At 48.8% G+C, this 18720-nt stretch overlaps 1 protein-coding gene across 7 annotated transcripts in view; it reads left to right on the top strand.

The window, feature by feature from the left end:
* PTDSS1 (phosphatidylserine synthase 1) overlaps window positions 1-17954 on the top strand; it is a 48741-nt gene extending 30787 nt beyond the window's left edge. For all 7 annotated transcript variants that reach the window (XM_070392169.1, XM_070392166.1, XM_070392168.1 and 4 more), the window contains 7 exons: window positions 436-577; window positions 1364-1476; window positions 3063-3128; window positions 8050-8149; window positions 14235-14303; window positions 15008-15077; window positions 16912-17954. In XM_070392169.1, the coding sequence (XP_070248270.1) occupies window positions 436-577; window positions 1364-1476; window positions 3063-3128; window positions 8050-8149; window positions 14235-14303; window positions 15008-15077; window positions 16912-17012 (661 nt within the window). In that variant the 3' untranslated portion in view covers window positions 17013-17954. The remainder of the gene's footprint in view (window positions 1-435; window positions 578-1363; window positions 1477-3062; window positions 3129-8049; window positions 8150-14234; window positions 14304-15007; window positions 15078-16911) is intronic.
* The last annotated feature ends 766 nt before the right edge of the window (window positions 17955-18720 follow it).

Raw genomic sequence — 18720 nt, 5'->3', positions numbered from 1 at the left:
GGGTGAGTGCAGATGTGGGAGACCGCGAGAATATGGAGCATGTTCTCTTACTAAAACGCCCCGATCTGGGAGGCAAACAGTGGAGGGAATCGGATTCTTGCTGGCGCCCTCCTTCCTGCCTGGCTCCGGAAGGTGGTCTCCAGTGCCTCTCAGCTTCTTTCGTCAGCCACTCACCAAGCTAGGCCTCTCCTGGCTCTGCGGGACCTGGGCTCTGCGCTGTGCCTGTCATCCCGGACTTCCCCGAGTGTCACCTGTGCAGAGAGAGGCCCTGGTTGCAGAGACAGTTCACAATGAAAGGCATCTTCTTGTGCGGAGCATTGGTTGTAAACAGTCAGCGCAGAGGGGTTTTTTGTTTGTTTTTTCTTGTTTTGGGGTTTTTGTTCTTCCCCTTTCTTCTCTCTTCGGATGCTCACTGGAGCTGTTCTTTTCTTACAGGGACATCCACACCACCACTGGGAAAATCAAAAGAGCCGTGCTGCAGTTCACCCCTGCCAGCTGGACCTACGTTCGGTGGTTCGACCCCAAGTCTTCGTTTCAGAGAGTGGCTGGGATATACCTTTTCATGATCATCTGGCAGGTATTCTTTTCAGGTGCCCAGAACTAGGGGAAAAGAAAACTATCCAAGAATTTAGTTGACATTGCTTACCAGCTGGCTGTTTCATCATGAAGGCATTTTAAAATAGGAATCTTTGAATGACAAGGAACAAATTAAAATTCTCCTAAAGGAGCTCATAATAAGCATCCATCACCCAATGAGTTAGGCATTGGATTGCTTTTTAGAAAGATCATTTTCAGGACCAAAGGAACAAATGCAAGGCTTTTTTGTGTGTGTGTTTCAAATTCAATGTGTGATTTTTAAAATTGTGTCTAGGCTGTTGCCACTTTGGGTAATTTATTTTTTTAAATATGTTTTCATTGATTTTAGGGAAAGAGAGAGTGAGAGATAGAAACATTAATGATGAGAGAATCATTGATCGGCTGCTTCCTTGTATGCCCCCTACTGGGGATCAAACCCGAAACTGAGGCGTGTGACCTGACCAGGAATTGAACCATGACTATCCCAGCAGATCACACACCTGACCCAAGTGACAACTGTGTGAAACAGGAAGCATGACGACAAGTAGCTGGTGCCCCCATGTGCCTCTCCCAGCACCCCAGTGCCTCCCTCTTGACCCCCGTTGGCTGATGCCCATGTTGTACCGGCTATTACAAGTCTCAGTAGCAACCCTTGGAAGACCCCAGGTGTCCTCTGAAAATGCTTTGAACAGACCAGTTATTTTCAGTTATAGAATTCCCATGAGGGAATATATGATTATGACTTAGAATGAAGTACCAGGTTGACTGCTGCCTCCTTCTTTTTCAGCTGACTGAGTTGAACACCTTCTTCTTGAAACATATCTTTGTGTTCCAAGCCGGTCATCCACTGAGTTGGTGTAGGATTCTCTTTATTGGGGGCATCACGGCGCCCACAGTGAGGTAATGCTGTATGAGTCTGACTGTCACTTGAGCATGTTAACCTGCTTTGTATGTTCCTGTTTAGCATGAGGGAAGTCACATAAACTAGCAGATTTTCCATGAAACGATCATTGTACAGAATTATATGTTCATAATATGAAGAAAATGTTTTGCTCAGACCTCAGTAACAGAAGTGAATAATCAAAACCACAACATTATTTTCAAACCCCTTATAATCTCCAGTGCTTATTAAAAAACATGAGTAGCAGTGATGTTGAGGTTCCCTTTTTAATGAGATTATTGAAAAATACAAATGTTTTTATGGTAGATCTGAAGTCATAAATGATATTTATTTTTTTAATAACAGTTGACATTCAATATTTTTAATATATTTTTGTGATGTATTTTTATTGATTTCAGAGAGGAAGGGAGAGGGAGAGAGAGACAGAAACATCAATGATAAGAGAGAATCATTGATCAGCTTCCTCCTGCATGCCCTACACTGGGGATTGATCTCACAACCTGGGCATGTGCCCTGACTGGGACTTGAACCGTGACCTCCTGGTTCATAGGTTGACGCTCAACCACTGAGACATTGGCTGGGCAAAGACCTGAATTCTTTATTACTAGAATTCTTCAGCGGGGTCTTTGGGGTGAAGAGATGATAGTTCTGGATGAGCTTTAGGTGTAAGTGAATCCCCTGAAGTGTAATGCAGAGTTCTGTGTGTTTTATATGCCTTTATAGATGGCTTTCATAAATCCTCAAAGTTTGTTATCCCCAAACGATGATGAGCTCCTGGTTCGGATGCAGCTTCTGTAGGGACGGGTTGAGCACTAGCGTGTGGCTAGTCCACACCGAAATGTGCTGTAATGTGAAACCCCCGGACTGTGGAGACTTAATACAAAACAATATGCAGCACTTCTTTATAACGTTTCCAATAGATTGGGTTAAATAACAAAGATTATGAAAATTTCATCTGTTCGTTTTTGCATTTCTTCTGTGGCTATTGGAAAATTTTAATTTGCATTTGCGGCTTATATTGTATTTCTGTTGGGTAGGTGCTGCTCTAAGTCTTCCAACTCTATATCATTGCCCACCCACTTTTTTAAAAAAATTTTTTATTTTGTCAGTAACATTCAGAATCGTTGGCATTCAGTGACCTCGAGGTCCATTCTGGTCTCTGAGAGCCAGGAAACATCTATGCTTTTTGCCTGGTTACCATCAGCCACCTTGGCCTGGAGGGAGCCAGAGGAGACCGTTAATGACAGCACCGGTGACTCTCAGAATCGCCTCCACAGAGGGAGACTGAGGCGCCCGCCCACTGGGGCTGCTTTGGCTCAGGGCTCTGGGAGCCTGTCCCTGAACCAAGACCATCTTTGCCAATAACCAGGCTCCCCTCCTTGCCACCCAGCCTGAACTCCTACCCTCTCACAGGAACATCTCAGCAGTCACCAGCTTCCTAGTTCCTTAAGTAGAACTAGACCAGGCAGCTGGCGTGCGTGGAACAGGGCAGGACATCTGTCTATTCATCTGTCACAGTAATTCAACTCCGTGTTGACTGGCTGGTCTTACAGAAGCTCAGTGAATTCCCCCTTTGTCCTTCCAGACAGTACTACGCTTACCTCACCGACACGCAGTGCAAGCGCGTGGGGACGCAGTGCTGGGTGTTTGGGTAAGTACCTGCCCAGTGGAGGCTTAAAAAACATGTGCGCCTCGAAATCACTTTTGCTATTTCCTGACCCTGTGTTGAATGCCTTTCAATGCAGGTTTCCTAGGAAGGCTTGCTGATGTTTTTAGATGGCTTTCATTTGTGGAGGTTTTTTTTTTTTTTTACCTTAATTCTTTTTATTCTCAGAAGATAAAGTATAAATACAGTGAATTAGATAATTCCCTTATAATCCCTTTCAGTTAAGGTAGATTAAAAGCTTCAAATTTGACTTTTCCAAATGCTAGTAGATATTTTTGCTTGTTTGTTTTTATTTTTTTACATTTATTTTTCAATTAGAGTTGACATTCAATATTATTTTATATTAGTTTCAGCTGTATAGCATAGTGGTTAGACATTTATATAATTTACGAAGTGACCCCCCTTGGTAAGTGTAGTACTCACCTGGCACCATACGTAGTTATCCCAATATTATTAACTGTATGCCCTGTGCTGTACTTGATATCCTCCTGACTGTTTTGTAACTGTCAATCTGTACTTCTCAGTCCCTTCACCTTTTTCACCCAGTCCCCAACCTCCCCCTCAGGGAACCATCAGTTTGTTCTCTGTACCTGTGAGTCTGTTTGTTTATGTAGATTTCGCGTATAAGTGAAATCGTATGCTGTTTGTCTTTCTCTGACTTATTTCACTCAGCAAAATTAATACCTTCTAGCCGAAACCGGTTTGGCTCAGTGGATAGAGCGTCGGCCTGCGGATTGAAAGGTCCCGGGTTCGATTCCGGTCAGGGGCATGTGCCTGGGTTGCGGGCACATCCCCAGTGGGAGATGTGCAGGAGGCAGCTGGTCGATGTTTCTCTCTCATCGATGTTTCTCTCTCATCGATGTTTCTGGCTCTCTATCTCTCTCCCTTCCTCTCTGTAAAAAATCAATAAAATATATTTAAAAAAAAAAAAATTAATACCTTCTAAGTCCATCCATATTGTCACAAATGTTAAGATTTCATTCTTTATGGCCAAGTGATATTTCATTGTGTATATGTATCACATCATCTTTATCTACTTGTCTATTGATAGATACTTGGGTTGCTTCAGTATCTTGGCTATTGTAAATAATGTTGCAGTGAACATAGAGGTGCACATATTTTTTCCAATTAGTGTTTTGGGTTTCTTTCGATATATACCCAGAAATAGAACTACTGGGTCATGTGGCAGTTCTGTTTTTAATCTTTTTAAGGAACCTCCATACTCCTTTCCATAGTGGATGCACCAATTTGCAATCTACCAACAGTGCATGAGGGTTCCCTTTTCTCCACATCCTCACCAGCACTTGTTTTTTGTTTTGTTTTTAAAATATATTTTATTAATTTTTTACAGAGAGGAAGGGAGAGAGATAGAGAGTTAGAAACATCGATGAGAGAGAAACATCGATCAGCTGCCTCCTGCACATCTCCTACTGGGGATGTGCCCGCAACCCGGGTACATGCCCTTGACCGGAATCGAACCTGGGACCTTTCAGTCCGCAAGCCGACGCTCTATCCACTGAGCCAAACCGGTTTCGGTGGCCAGCACTTGTTTGTTGATTTATTGGTGTTAGCATATGGTTTCCTTTATTAACGTTACCTTTTCTGACTTAAGATTAGAATAGTTAATTGGCAAATTATAGAAAGAGGGTATAGAAACTGCTTTTAAAGAAATATTAGGAAGTCAAAGGTATCTCCCACCTAGAACTCAGATGCCTTATTTTATTAAATAAATTAGATACAAAATGGATTTTTCCAATATCATCTGAATTTGGTGATAAGTTTGGGACATCATTTTGTGATGGCATTACCTATACTTTTTATGTTTTTCACATCAAAAAGACCTTGTAAAGCCCTAGCTGGTTTGGCTCAGTGGATAGAGTGTCGGCCTGCAGACTGGAGGTTCCAGTTCGATTCCAGTCAAGGGCACATACCTGGGTTGCGGGCTTAATCCCCAGTGGGGGGCATGTAGGAGGCAGCCAATCAATGATTCTCTCTCATCATTCTCTCTCTCATTGATGTTTTTTTCTCTCTCTCTCCCTTTCCCTTCTCTCTGAAATCAATAAAAATATGTATTTTTTTAAAAGACCCTGCAGCCCTAACCGGTTTGGCTCAGTGGATAGAGTGTCAGCCTGCGGACTGAAGGGTCCCAGGTTCGATTCCGGTCAAGGACATGTGCCTTGGCTGCGGGCACATCCCCAGTAGGAGGTGTGCAGGAGGCGGCTGGTCGATGTTTCTTGCTCATCGATGTTTCTAACTCTCTATCCCTCTCCCTTCCTCTCTGTAAAAAATCAATAAAATATATTTTTTAAAAAATCAATAAAATATATTTCTAAAAAAGAAGACCCTGCAAAACAGCTACTTGATATATTCCAAGGTGTAAGTTCATTATCCCCAAGAGAATTAACACTTAGCCACATGGTCACAATTTATTGTCTTGTTATGGATACAAATGCTGCATCTGAATTTACTATTATTTAAGTGATGAAAGAAACCACAGGTTATCTAATTTACAGTACCCCCCCCCCCCCATGTGAAATGTGAGACCATCTTCAATATGCCAGGCCAGTGGTTCTTAAACACCATGAATGATTCACATGCCATTTAGCATTTGAAGTTCTAGAGACACCCTTCCCTCACTGCAGCCTGGAAGTAAGCAAAGCTTTGCTGCCCTCTAGTGTCAGCTCACGCTCTAATCCTCAGGACCACGGGAGCTCAGACCTACCCCTAAAGCCTCCCGGGTCCCTCAGCTAAAACCGTGCTTTGTTGGGGTTGGGGTAGTCTCTACAGACTCAGGCCAACCACTCCCAAACCTCGTTTGGTGAGGATGAGGGGAAAAGACAGCCCCAAACTCTACGGATACATTCCGGAGATTTCCCGTTTTGCTGAGGTGTCTCTGGCTCCAGGCTCCTGGCTGTTTGGAGCGCCCACACATTTGATGATTACAGTGACCCCCCTGTCAGCCGGTGGTAGGGGGACCCAGGGCCTCTGGGCCCTTTCCCTTTGAGGGTGTCTGTGCAGATGCCCAGGCCTCGACTGCAGATCCCCCCTCGAGGGGAGCACTAACCCGGATGTGTCTGGAACCAGTATGTGTTGAGCAGTCTTTGGGATCACAGGCAGCTTTGTCACCCTCACCTCATCCGTTCTTACCTTGAGCTCTGAACCTTAATACATGTTTGATCTTTATATTTGTAAGTGAAGATTTGAACATAAGAGTGGCTTTTTTTCTTTGATGTTTTAATTAAAAGAATAAAACATGAAGTGTTTTTTTAAACATTTTTGTATTTAGCAAAATTGCTTACAGATCAAGAGAGGATAAAAAGATGCCGAACCGGTTTGGCTCAGTGGATAGAGCATCGGCCTGCGGACTCAAGGGCCCCAGGTTCAATTCCGGTCAAGGGCATGTACCTTGGTTGCGGGCACCTCCCCACTGGGGGGCGTGCAGGAGGCAGCTGATTGATGTTTCTCTCTCATCGATGTTCCTAACTCTCTATCCCTCTCCTTTCCTCTCTGTAAAAAAGCAATAAAATATATTTTAAAAAAAAAGTTTATACTGTCAGCAAGCATAGGGGATAGTGAATCTGGAAATTCTTAGAAGGCTGGAGGGACTGTGATTGCAGCCTTCAAGTTATTGGAAGACTCACTTGCCGGCTCAGACTCAGCCTGTGTGCCGCGGAGGGCAGAGTTAGGACCCACGGGTAGAAGTAGGCAAATACCAGCCTGAGACAAGGGAAGGCTTCCCAGCATCCAGAGACTGGGCGGCAGTGTGGGCCTCCTGCAAAGGTAGGGGGTTCCCTGTCCTTTGAGGTTCCAGCAGGTGGTGGCTGTCCATCCTGGGGTACCAGGCCCCAAGCTGGATGAGACCAGTGCCTCCAGCTCTGGAAATGGATGAGCTGAGATTTTAGTCTTAGAGGGAAGGAAGAAGTAAAACGTAATTTATTGTGTCTGGGGAGGGGTGGAGGGATGAATAGGCAGAGTGCAAAGGATGTTTAGGGCCGGGAAACTACACTGCATGATTCTGTAGTGGGGGATATGTCGTTGCACATTTGTCCAGACCCCAAGAAGGTACATCAGGAGTGAGCCCTAATGTCAGCTGTGGACATGAGATAATATTGACGTGTCAGTGTAGGTTCGTCAGTTGTAACCCGTGTACCACTTTGGGGCAGGCTGTTGACAGTGGGGTGGGAGGCTATGCGTGTGTAGGGGGGCAGGTGGTGTAAGAGAAATCTCTACCTTCTCAATTTTCCTGTGAACCCAAAACCACTCTAAAAAATAAAGTCTTTACAAAAAGAAAAATGGAATAATAGTAAAATAAACTTTTTATTAAATATATATGTGTATGTGTATATATAATTGTATATACATATTACACACACACACACACACACACACACACACACACACACAATTGACCCTTGAGCAACATGGGGATCAGGGACATCAACCCCTGAAGTTGACAATTTGCATATAACCCTTAACTCCCCCCAAACTTAACTACTAGTCGCCTGCTGTTGAACAGAAGGCTTTCCAATGACATAAACAGTTAACACATATCTGTATGTTATATGTATTGTATATGCATTCTTACACTAAAGTAAGCTAGAGAAGAGGAAGTGTTATTAAGAAAATCATAAGGAAAACACATTTACAGTATTTATAGAAAAAAGTCCACATGTAAGTGGACACACACAGTTTAAACCCGTATTGTTGAGGGGCCAAATGTATTTTATGTTTGAAGGAAGTGCAGTGGGGTAGAACAGTGTCATTTTGTGGGGGACCTGCTACCACTGTTTGGGCGGAAATCTTATGACCAAATTCTGTGAACTTTTTAATGGAATAATGCATATTTCTGGGAAGGTATATGCGCTGATAATGTGAATTCGTATTTAACCTCTTGTTCTTTAACTAGGGTCATTGCTTTCCTGGAAGCTATTGTTTGCATAAAATTTGGACAAGATCTCTTCTCTAAGACACAGATACTCTATGTTGTGCTTTGGCTTCTTTGCGTGGTAAGTCATTACTTTTTTTACCCAAAGGGTTAGCTAAACTCCCCATGGTGTCTCTTTGGGGGAAAAAACACCTCTCTTGTGTACCAAGGTTTCTTAGAAATTCATAGACAGGATATTCTATTTGTAATAACCTAGGAATGGTCACCAGTCCGAAGTTCAAGAATAAGCACACAGAACCACATGGCATGCAGAAGGGTCCCCTTCAGGGGTCCTGGTCGGAAGCCCACTTCTCTGCAGCTGCCTCATACATGCATTCATTTTATTTATAACGGGCATCGTCTACACACGCTGAGCATCCCAGGCTGCCACAAGCAACAAGGGCAGTTACAGTGCCCATAGCATACCCATCCATGCAACCGTTTATGTACCAAATGCAGTTTATAGGCCATGGGAGATGGTTTGAAGGTAATCTGACAGTGTAGTTTCTGCCCCACTGGCCGCCGGCTCTCTAGGCCACGCCTGGGCGGGGTGAGCGCCCTCTATTGATGGGCAGCGCACTGGCCTGCAGCTCCATCGTCCTCGGACTCTTCCCTCGCTTCTAATGGGAAGTGAGAGCTTACCTCGCTGACACATTGTGACTGTCCTTCTTAACTTAGGTGTTTTATTATTTTGGAGAAAAGTCTCATTTTACATTTAAGCTTAGGATTCTTTATTTATTTGGTCTAGAAGATTAATTTGCACTTTCTTTATAATCATTGAAAATTTCTAATATATTTGGAAGTAGAGTAGATGACTCCTCATGTACCCATTATTTATTCAGTTCCAACAGTTATCAGCTCACAGCCAGTTTGTGTCCTTCTATTTCCTACTCATGTCCACCCCAAATTATTTTGAAGCAGATCCACCTATAATATTTCGGGGTGTATCTCTAAAAGAAGAAAAAATTGCTTTTTTTGTTTGGTTTTTTTGTTTAATGCAACCACCATATCATTATCACATTTGAAAAAGCATTAACAATAATTCCTTAACGTAATCAAATATCTAATCAAAGTTCGGATTACTAACTTCTTCTTAAATTTTGTATCAGGAAGATGTGTTTGAAGCAGCACCCGCCCTTTACAGTTGTTGGCCTGCCTCTTAAGCCTCCTTTAATTTATAATCCCTTCTATCTCTGGCTCTCTCACCTTTGCAGTTTACTTGTTGAAGAAACCAGTTCTTTTGTCCTGTAGGTTTTCCCACGGTCTGGATTTTCCTGATTTCATCCTGTATGTAATTGAACAGATTTCTTTGTCCTCTATATTTTCTGTAAATTGGTAGCTGAATCTAGAGGCTTAATCAGATTCAGGTTTTTTGTGTGTGGTTTTGTTTTGTTTTGTTTTTTTGCAAGACTAAACTTTGTATTTTTATGTGTTTTTTGTTGCCTTTCACGGTTTCTATTTTTAGGGTTACTTGTGAGAAATTCTAACTGTGCCAGGGTACCTGCAGCCGGTTCTGTTCTGTTTTAACTTGAACAACAATGGTTTCCTTTGTACTGAAACTCCAGAGTTCGCACTCTGTCCCATTGAGTCTCGGTGCAGGGATTGGTTAGGAGAGTGTGCAGATGTGCGTAGAGATTGTAACAAGTGCTGTGTTACAAGTGCTGTGACCTCAGGTGTGTGGACTGCGGTGTGACTGACTGACCTCACCTGGTGCCAGAGGGGACACAGAGAAGTGGAGGCAGGGGCACTCCTGGGACGTGGGCAGGTGTCCAGCCAACCGGGCACAGTTCCCCCACCTCCTCAGCCCCCACTGCATCAGTGGCCTCACGACCATGCCCAGGAAGCCCGCTGTGGTCACCCCACCTTCAGGGACCCCATCCGTCTCTCTTTAAGTTGTAGAGACTTGCTCTCTGTTTTACTTATTTGACACTTCACATAGGCCTCCTTATGATGGTGATTTGGGATTTGCATTGGTGTCTGTGATTGTGACCTTATTAAGGACATGAAGCACTTCTGGTCCTCCCATCGATCTCTCCCTCACTTAGCAGGGTCCCGGGGTGTTCGTGATTCCTTCACACCTCGAGTGCTCGTCAGCGCTGCACTTGGTGCGGGACGCCCACAGATAGATGATGGGGTGAGGCATTACACCGTTCTCAGCCCTTCTCGTGAACTGCACAGCTCTTCACGTTGAGGGGAGGCACTCTGTTGGCCCTCTTTTGTTGATGAATGAATAAAGGTGCAGGGAGGTTCATCACTTGCCCAGGCAGAGGGTGCCCCTCCAAGGGTCTCCACATCTGGACGGGAATTATATGTACAAAGGAGTGATGTTAACGTGTGCTAAGTTCCAGAGCTGAAGGAGCATTGGAGAGAGCACGTATGAGGTGGGGAGTTGGCCAGGCTCCCAGGAGATGAGTGAGGAGTCCCGTGAACGGCTCTCCCATCCCTTGGGTGCCCCCACTCCTCTCCTCTGTCACTCTCTAGTCAGCAGGTCACCAGGTTCTAGTCATTCAACCATGTGGCCCAGCTCCACCCTCCTCTTCCCACTGCCTGTGTAGCCGTCTACACACCCATGCTCTCTCCATCCTGCCCTTCAGATCCATTCTCTACACCGCCTCACCGAGCGATCTTCCAGAATTCAGGTCTCAATCCCTTTCCCTGCTCGAAGTCGTTCCCTGTTGTTGGAGGGTTGAGAGGCCCAATCATACAATATATCCTCCCCCCAGAAAGATGAGGAGAGAGTGGGAGGAGGATCTGCAGATCAGAGGAGCATCATTGATCAGCTGCCTCCTGCACATCCCCAACGGGGGATCAAGCCCACAAACCCGGGCCTGTGCCCTGACGGGGATTGAACTGTAACCTCCTGGTTCATATGTCAACGCTAAACCACTGAACCCACCAGCTGGGCTCAGGGCCTTTTTTTAAAGACTGAGATTGATCTCAAACTCAGGAGTGAGGTGAACATGACTCAGTAAAGGAATATGAAGTTATCACACCAGGCTTCCCACATGACTCCGAGGAGCGAAGCCCCTCCTATTCCCCTTGCTGGGTAAGAACATACCAGGACGTTAGGTTAGCGATTAGGGGGAGAGAAGATCGCCTGCTGGCTCAGAGCGCCCCGCAGCGGCTGTCTGTCTCATCAGTGTTGGTGAGCTGGCACATGGTGAGCTGTGACCTGCCTTGTCCTGACCTGGAGGCCAGCCGGGTTTGACACCCTCAGTGCCGCCACAGCCTTGGCTCTCATCCCGAATATTTTTCTTCTTTCTTCTTTTATTTCCTTTCTTTAAACAAAATCTGTACAATTGCTGTTTTAAATTTAGGCCTTGACATTTTAAGTGGGTACTTGCCTAGATTTCCACAGGTGTGATTGCAAACCCCAAATTATAAGCTTTTGTCTCCTGGGAAGGTGTGAAACGGGCCTTTTGTACCAGGTGAAGTGGTAGGTTGGCAGCCACAGTGGGCTCTTTGTGTGGTGACTGTGCTGATAAGCTCACCTCCCGCCCACTCAGCCTGCCCCCTGCAGAGCTGTCTGCTGAGCTGCCCTCCCAGAGGTGGGGGTGGGGCTGGGGACTGAAGCAGAAGAGCCTCTCGCACCTGCCCTCTGGTGGACAAAATTCGAAGAGACAGCGCAGCCCTCACTTCCCACTGGCCTAGTGGAGTGACCTTTCTCTGGCCCGCCTCCCCACCAGCACAGCAAGCAACCGACTGGTCTGGGGAGGTGGGACCCATCCTCCCCAAAGGCCCTCCCGCCCCGCCCCTGTGAAGCGTAGGACGGCCTGTTTTGCCCCTTGGAAAGGACCTCGCACATACATAGGCCAATACACTGCAAATCCTCTGGTCTCTCCCACTCTTTGCAAACCTTGAAGGTGGTCCATTCAGTGGGTGGTGTATGTTAGAAATCTGAGCATGTACTCGCATATGGTAAAGATGAGAAGAAGTTTTTCTTTTATAATTTTAATACATTCATTCATTGCCTAATTTTTTGATGGGGGAATCTGAGCCTTTTTTCTTTACGTCTCAAATCTATAGGTGGATGCCAGCTTGCATGTGGATTTAGTGTAAATGGACTGATGTCCTGTGTGTGTCATGTTCTCTCCACCAGGCTGCTCTTCCCACTTCCCTGATCTGGGGAGAGGCCAGTCGGGCTCTTGTTATCTCACAGACGCGTAGTAAATGTTGGTAACTTACAGGAGCCGGGCGGAGCTAAGCTACCAGCTGCCGCGCAGATTTCCCAGCCCTGCCTCCCGCACTGGCTCCTCCTCCCACTGGGCAGGGCGGATGCTGTGGCTGTTGGCCGTTCCTGTGGTCTGTCCGTTCTGGGGCTGGATGAGTGGAGGGATGAGTGGGGAGCGATGCGAAGATGTGAGGCATGAAGCCCTCTTTATCCCGACAGCCATCCCTGCACCGGGATGGGGGTAACCGTAGGCCTGTGCTCTGGCTCCAGTTCCGCCACACACTACCTATGTGTCCTCCTCAGGGCCACGTTCATTCCTCTTCTGTGAAAGGAGGAAACTTAAAATTAATGATCTGTGGGGTGACCCTTATAGATCTAAAGTTATGATTCTTAGGAAGAATGGAAAGCATTCCTCAAGAAGAGAAGGCTCCCCCATGATGCCACACCTGTTCCCACGCTGGGCCGAAGTGCTAGGTCCTCAGCAGGAAGGTGGGGTTAGGCAGGAGGAGAGCGGTGCCTGAAGCTAGGCTTTCTGTCTGAAGAAGTAGTGGGAGTGTGCAGCCGTTAGGTGCAGGCTGATCCACCTGCTGTCAGGGGGCGCCGGCAGGTGCTGAAGGGTCTGGCCGGGCTCACCTGTCCTCACTCTCCAGGCACACGCCCCCTCTCCCCACCACCACTCAGGCTAGGCGGCCAGGAGCTTCCCCGACTCTGTTTTGTGACCATTTTTAGACTCTGGGTTCCTGTAGAAGCTGTTCTTCCCTTCAGTTAGGGCAGTGGTCAGCAAACTCATTAGTCAACAGAGCCAAATATCAACAGTACAACGATTGAAATTTCTCTTGAGAGCCAAATTTTTTAAACTTAAACTTAAACTATATAGGTAGGTACATTGTTATTAACTTAATTAGGCTACTCCTAAGCTGACCTTTGCTAAAAACGCCCTCAATCAGGTACGTTCGCTGAGCTCGACCCTTTCCAACCACTAACCACCTCACATCAGACTGCTGACTGACTGGCTCACTCAACTCGTGCATGAACCGCCCGCCTCCCCCGCTCTGCGTATCCCGCGGCCCGCCTGCACCCGACCGACCCACAACCCCCACTTCTTCTAACGCCACTTCTTCAAAATAGACTCGCCCAGGCCGAAAACCGACTTCTGAGCATGGGCCACAAAGTTTCAATCGCACTGTACGTGTGTGCCCACATGTGGTATTTTGTGGAAGAGCCACACTCAAGGGGCCAAAGAGCCGCATGTGGCTCGGGAGCCGCGGTTTGCCGATCACTGAGTTAGGGTATAATGGAGAGTGTGGTGCAGAGTGCGTGGGGTTGCTGGGGAAGTAGGGTGTCAGTTTTCCCTGCCTCGTTCCCATGGACCACTCCCTTCTCACCTCACTGAGGAGTGTACAGGGCATTTTTAGTTCCTCTTGACTTGCCTGTCTACTCAAGCAGCAAAATCAACAGCCACCAGAACCGGGGTCCGCGTGGGCCACCGAGGCTAAGCAGCACCAGAAGGCCGTGCAGAGCCGGGCAGCAGCGTCCTGCGTGTTCCGTCCTCAACACAGTGGCTGTTTGTCCCGGATGCCCTCCAGACTGGGGCCCAGACAACGAAACTGCCCTTTGTGCAGAAGTCCTCTTCCCCTTGGACGGCGACAGACGGATCCTTACATCTCCCCCCGGGGTGGAGGGGACAGGGTGGCCTGTGGCGAACCCTGTGTCTCTTGAGCAGAACCGCAGTTGCTCAGAAGCGCCTCCCGCTTATCCTGCGTCCAGACACGGCTTGCGTTCTGCTAGTGCAGCCTCCATTCGGAGCTGCTCGCGTAACCTCTTGGCAAAAGCCTCCGCGATGCTCCCAGCTCCTCTGCGGCTCATCTCTGCCCCTTCCCAGGGGAGGTGGCCAGAGCGCGTCCAGCCGCCGTGTGTGAATTCCCGTGGACCCCCAGAGTTCTGGGGCGTGGGGTTTGTGCAACAACATCGATGAAATGTGCTGTTTCCCTTGCAGGCTTTCACCACCTTCCTGTGCCTGTATGGTATGGTGTGGTACGCGGAGCACTGCGGTCACCGGGGAAAGGTACGGCGGGGAGAGGCCCGTGGTCACCGTGGTCAGGGCAGCTGAGCGTAGCCCAGCGCAGGCTCCTGGGGGGACATGCTGCGGCCTCACCCTGTAGAAACTGAACCAGTTAAAAAAGAAAGAAGTGAAACTGAACCAGCCCGGCATTCACTCCCTGTCGGTGGCTGTCTGTGCTTGTCACTCCTTGTTCCATACGTCAGAGTATTTATCCTCCTTTTGGGAGAGGTTTAGAACTTGTTTGTTAAAGCGTGTGGGGAGGGCCTGGATCACTTTGGGGAAGGCTGCCTCTTATTCCCAGCCCTTCCACTTTGTCCCGGTCTCTTCCGGTGCCCAGCCTGGGATTCTCCTTGACAAACACCTGCCTGCCCACCTGAGTAGACACGAGGATTAACGAGAGAGTGGTTGTGTGCGGGCTTAAAGCGCTATAGCAGTCTTGTCAACTGTAATCTTTTAAAAAGTAACATCTTCGCCCTTTATTCATACCTTGAGTCTAAGGAACTAAAGGTACTTTCTAGAAGCGTATTCTGCATCACCTGGGAGGGGACCTTGGTTTCATAGCTGAGACATAGAAGCGTGAGGAGGTCCTGGCATGGGGTGGCCCGAGCCGCTAGGGGGAGGGCAGAGCCTGTCCGCTTGCTTGCCCGCCACGTCCTCCCAGGGAGGGCTCCAGATTCCTCACTAAGCCCGCCCGCCTCTCTCCCCAGACCTTCTCCGAGTGTGAAGACGGCAACTACAGCCCAGATATTTCCTGGCCTCACGGGAAAGGGACAAAAGGTATCTCTTCTTTGCTCACTGTTTAAACTTTACTGGCTCCTGCCCTTCCCCAGGCCCAGTAAGGAGACTGAGAGTCAGTATTTCGCTGTGCCTGTTGATAAACGTGTGCCCTGAAGGGTCTCAAGCTTACTCATCGCGTGCCTCCCCTTCCTTCTAAGAAAACATGCCACGTGCTCGCAGGATCTGCCCAGGAAACTTGCTTAAGAAGAGGCACCGCTAGTTCCGCCTCTTCTGAGACAGGCAGACGTCACCAGGCCCGCATAGCTCCAGCTTCCCGCCAGGAGTGTTCTTCCCCGGGCTTGGTCCTGAGTGAGCGGGTTAGGAAGGTCCGTGTGCCCGGAGGAAAGCCTTTCCGAAGGGGTAGATGGATGGACCCCATTTATCCCAGAGGCAGGCCAGCGGGAGAAGGATTTCAGTGGTGAAGTCAGGGATCTCCCGCTGGCCTCTCTCCAAGGAGCGTTTGGGGAGGATTTGGGGCCACCTGGTTATTTTAAAGAATTAGGGACATGAAATAATGACACTGAGGACGCTCCACTAGATAGCAGCAGTTCCTATGAACCCACTGGGAGGCCTGACTGAAGGAGAGAATGAAATCAGAGGCCAAGTTTCAGCTCCGAGAACGGCCCAGAATGCAGTGGGCCGGGGAGAGGAAGGCGCAGTGTCCTGATTGCCCCCCGAGTTCTTTCGGGGTCAAGCCTCTCCGAGCTCTCCCTCAGGAAGACACTGGCATACACTCCACTGCTGCGTTGCCAGCCCCCCCCCCCCCCCCCCGTTGAGATGGTTTTTGCCAAATCCAGGAGTTGATCAGCAAGCTGTTTGGGAATGTTGATAGAAGCGGGCAGAGGGGTTCCCCAGGGCTCCCTGATTCACAGCCCCACCCCTCACAGATCAGTCTTGGGACTTGCGGCACTTCTCCATTGAAAAGGCTAAGAGAAGTAAGCAGTGCTGGAGATATATGTCAATAAAAATAAAAAGAATAGTAAAAAAAAAAAAAAGGAAAAGATCTAAAGTGGGAAAAGTCTCCTGGACTAAGCCAGATGCCCCTTCCAATGGAGGCCACACCCTCCGAACTTTCAACTCCCAGACCACACCGCCTGGCAAGCGATGTGTTGTCCTTGGAGACAGCGCCTCTGGAGGGCATGTGGCATCTTCGCTGCGGCTCCAGCGCTGTTTGTCATGAGCAGATCTGTAAAGGGGCCTCCAGGTCAAATGACCAAGGGCATGTGTCTGTTTAATTTTGTAAAGTCGAGAAGCCTGTCCAGCTTAGGGGTTTAGAGATGGGTGTGGAGCGTGTCAGGTGTGGGAGGGAACCTGGATCGTGCACTCTGGCTGCGAGGACAGACGACACCCATGCAGTTTCCATTCTCATTGCCCCTCCCTTGTGCTTTGATTTCATTTGTACGCTCACTTCTGGTTCCCATCACCATTCACTCTGCACATCCTTCTAGGGGACGCCACCCCACTCCCCCCAGGCTGTGTGCCCTGCCTTCCCAGGCACCAGCTGAAGCTGAACTGGGGAGGGCCCCCTCTCTTCTAGACAAAGGAAAAGGAGGGCTTTTGCGTTACTGTGCAGCCAACCTCATCCCCCTTTATGGCCTGAACCCACCCAGCAGTGAGGGTCACTGTGGGCTCAGCTCTGGGGTGTCCCTGCCGTGCCTTCGTTCATTAATGAGGCCACTAGGTGGCGTGCAAGGATCAGTGGAAGAGCCTGCACTTCACCCACAGGCCTAGGGCGGCTGGGCAGCTGCCAATCTGAGTGAGCCCGGGAACCCCAGCGCCCACGGTGACCCCAGCGCCCACGGTGACAGTGACCTGTACCGGTTCCTTTGACCAGGTTCTGAAGACAGGCATCCAGGCAACAACGAAAGCCATTCTTCCAGAAGAAGAAACCGACATTCCAAGTCAAAAGTCACCAACGGTGTTGGAAAGAAATGAAGACCTGGTTAATCCGCGTGTTCCGGAGAGTGCCTAGGACTGAGGGAAGCGGAACCATTGCACCTCCCGCGAGGAGGTCGACACGGACAGTGCGGACGGGAGGAGGAGAGGGGACTCGGGGGGTGTGTCATCATCTGAGGGTGCAGTCTTTCCCACAGACACGGCCACAGCAGGCAGACACTGCCTGGGGCCCTTTGCCAAGGCGGGGTCTCTTTAAGGTCAGCACTTGGCATGCGGTCACCAGTAGCAAGCAGGACATGTTCGAAGGAAAAGGTCGCTGTCCTCACAGCTGCCAAGAGCCGCGTGCGCTGGCAAGTCCTGTGGGCACAGGGGAAACTTCCCTCGCCAGGGTGTTAGCCATAGAGCTGTGCACGGCCCCAGGTGTTAGGAATCTGCCTTTCCATTCGATTGATTTACACTCAGGCCGCTTGTCTGTATTTTATTTTGTTATTTGTTTTTAAGTCAGGATGCTTAACCCCCTTCAGAAGCCACTGCTGGAGCCGAACTGGGAGGCCTCCTCTCTTGTAGACAAAGGAAAAGGAGGGCTTTTGCGTTACTGTGCAGCCAACCTCATCCCCCTTTATGCCTGAACCCACCCAGCAGGTGTGAACCAATCTGAGGAGAGGTAAGCCACCTACGCAGGAGCCTGGGCTTCAGATCAGAACCGGTTTTGTCCCAGTTGGACCCTCACTGTCCACACTCGCCCACAGTGCACTCCGCGGCCCTGCTGGAGGGGCCGCGCTCGCCCTGCCCACAGCCAGGTGCCTTTACATGTGTTTCCTTCCTTCCGTGGCGTGTTGCTGACATCGTCTTTTGCTCCCTGTGAGGTGCTGTGAGTGTGCCCTTCACACCATGCTCCAGAATGTTCACCCCACAGCTCCTCGCCTCTGGCGGCTCCTGTTTCCAGTCAAACAGTCCACATTAAAGCCTGTCCAAGACCCATCTGCCAGGTGCTCATTTCTCTGCCTCACGCTGGTCTTTTCCACTGCTTCCCAGCAATCAGTGTGTTTTCAAGGGACTCTAGGAGAATGTGACTGTGTGTTTTATATAGATGTACAGAAAGCCGCTGAAAGCAGGCCTTTGGTTCCCTCATTTCACAGAGCACTGAGGGGTCGATGTCTTTTCTCCCTTTAAGGAAATCTCTAACCATGGAAGTGTCATGTTTTTCTTTTTCTGCAGAAGAATTCCAGGGTGAAGGGGTTCAGTGAGTCATGCATGCCGGGTCACAGCCTGTGTCCGGGCCTCTGGCGGCCACTTGGTTGAGGGTCAGTGAGGAAGGGCCGCTGCTCGGGCTGCCGTGCGCTGTGTGAGCAGCGGCCATGGGAGCACTGAGGAGAGGCGGCGAGCTGCTTGTCTCAGAAATGCGCCCACTGGCCCGGCTGGTGTGGCCCAGTGGTTGAGCATTGGCCCATAAACCAAGAGGATTTCTGGTTGGGTTCCTCAGGGCACATGCCCAGGTTGTGAGCTCCATCCCCAGTTGCGGGTGTGCAGGAGGCAGCCAGTTCGTGTTAATCAATGTTTCCATCTCCCTCTCCCCTCCTCTTTCTCTAAAAATCAATTAAAAACATTAAAAGAAAAAAAATGCGCCCACGGCACTGTTAGAACCCAGCAAGCAGGCCTTTAGGAAACGGGCGCGGAGGAACCATTGTGTCCGTTGAATGTAGTGCATTTGTTTGCCCTGCACTTTGCTGTCTGGCACTGAGTACTT

Source organism: Myotis yumanensis, unplaced genomic scaffold (assembly GCF_028538775.1).
Source record: "Myotis yumanensis isolate MYYU_CA2020_CCGP unplaced genomic scaffold, mMyoYum1.0.hap1 SCAF_15, whole genome shotgun sequence".
Taxonomy (NCBI): Eukaryota; Metazoa; Chordata; class Mammalia; order Chiroptera; family Vespertilionidae; genus Myotis; species Myotis yumanensis.
This window is presented reverse-complemented; position numbering and strand designations above follow the sequence as displayed.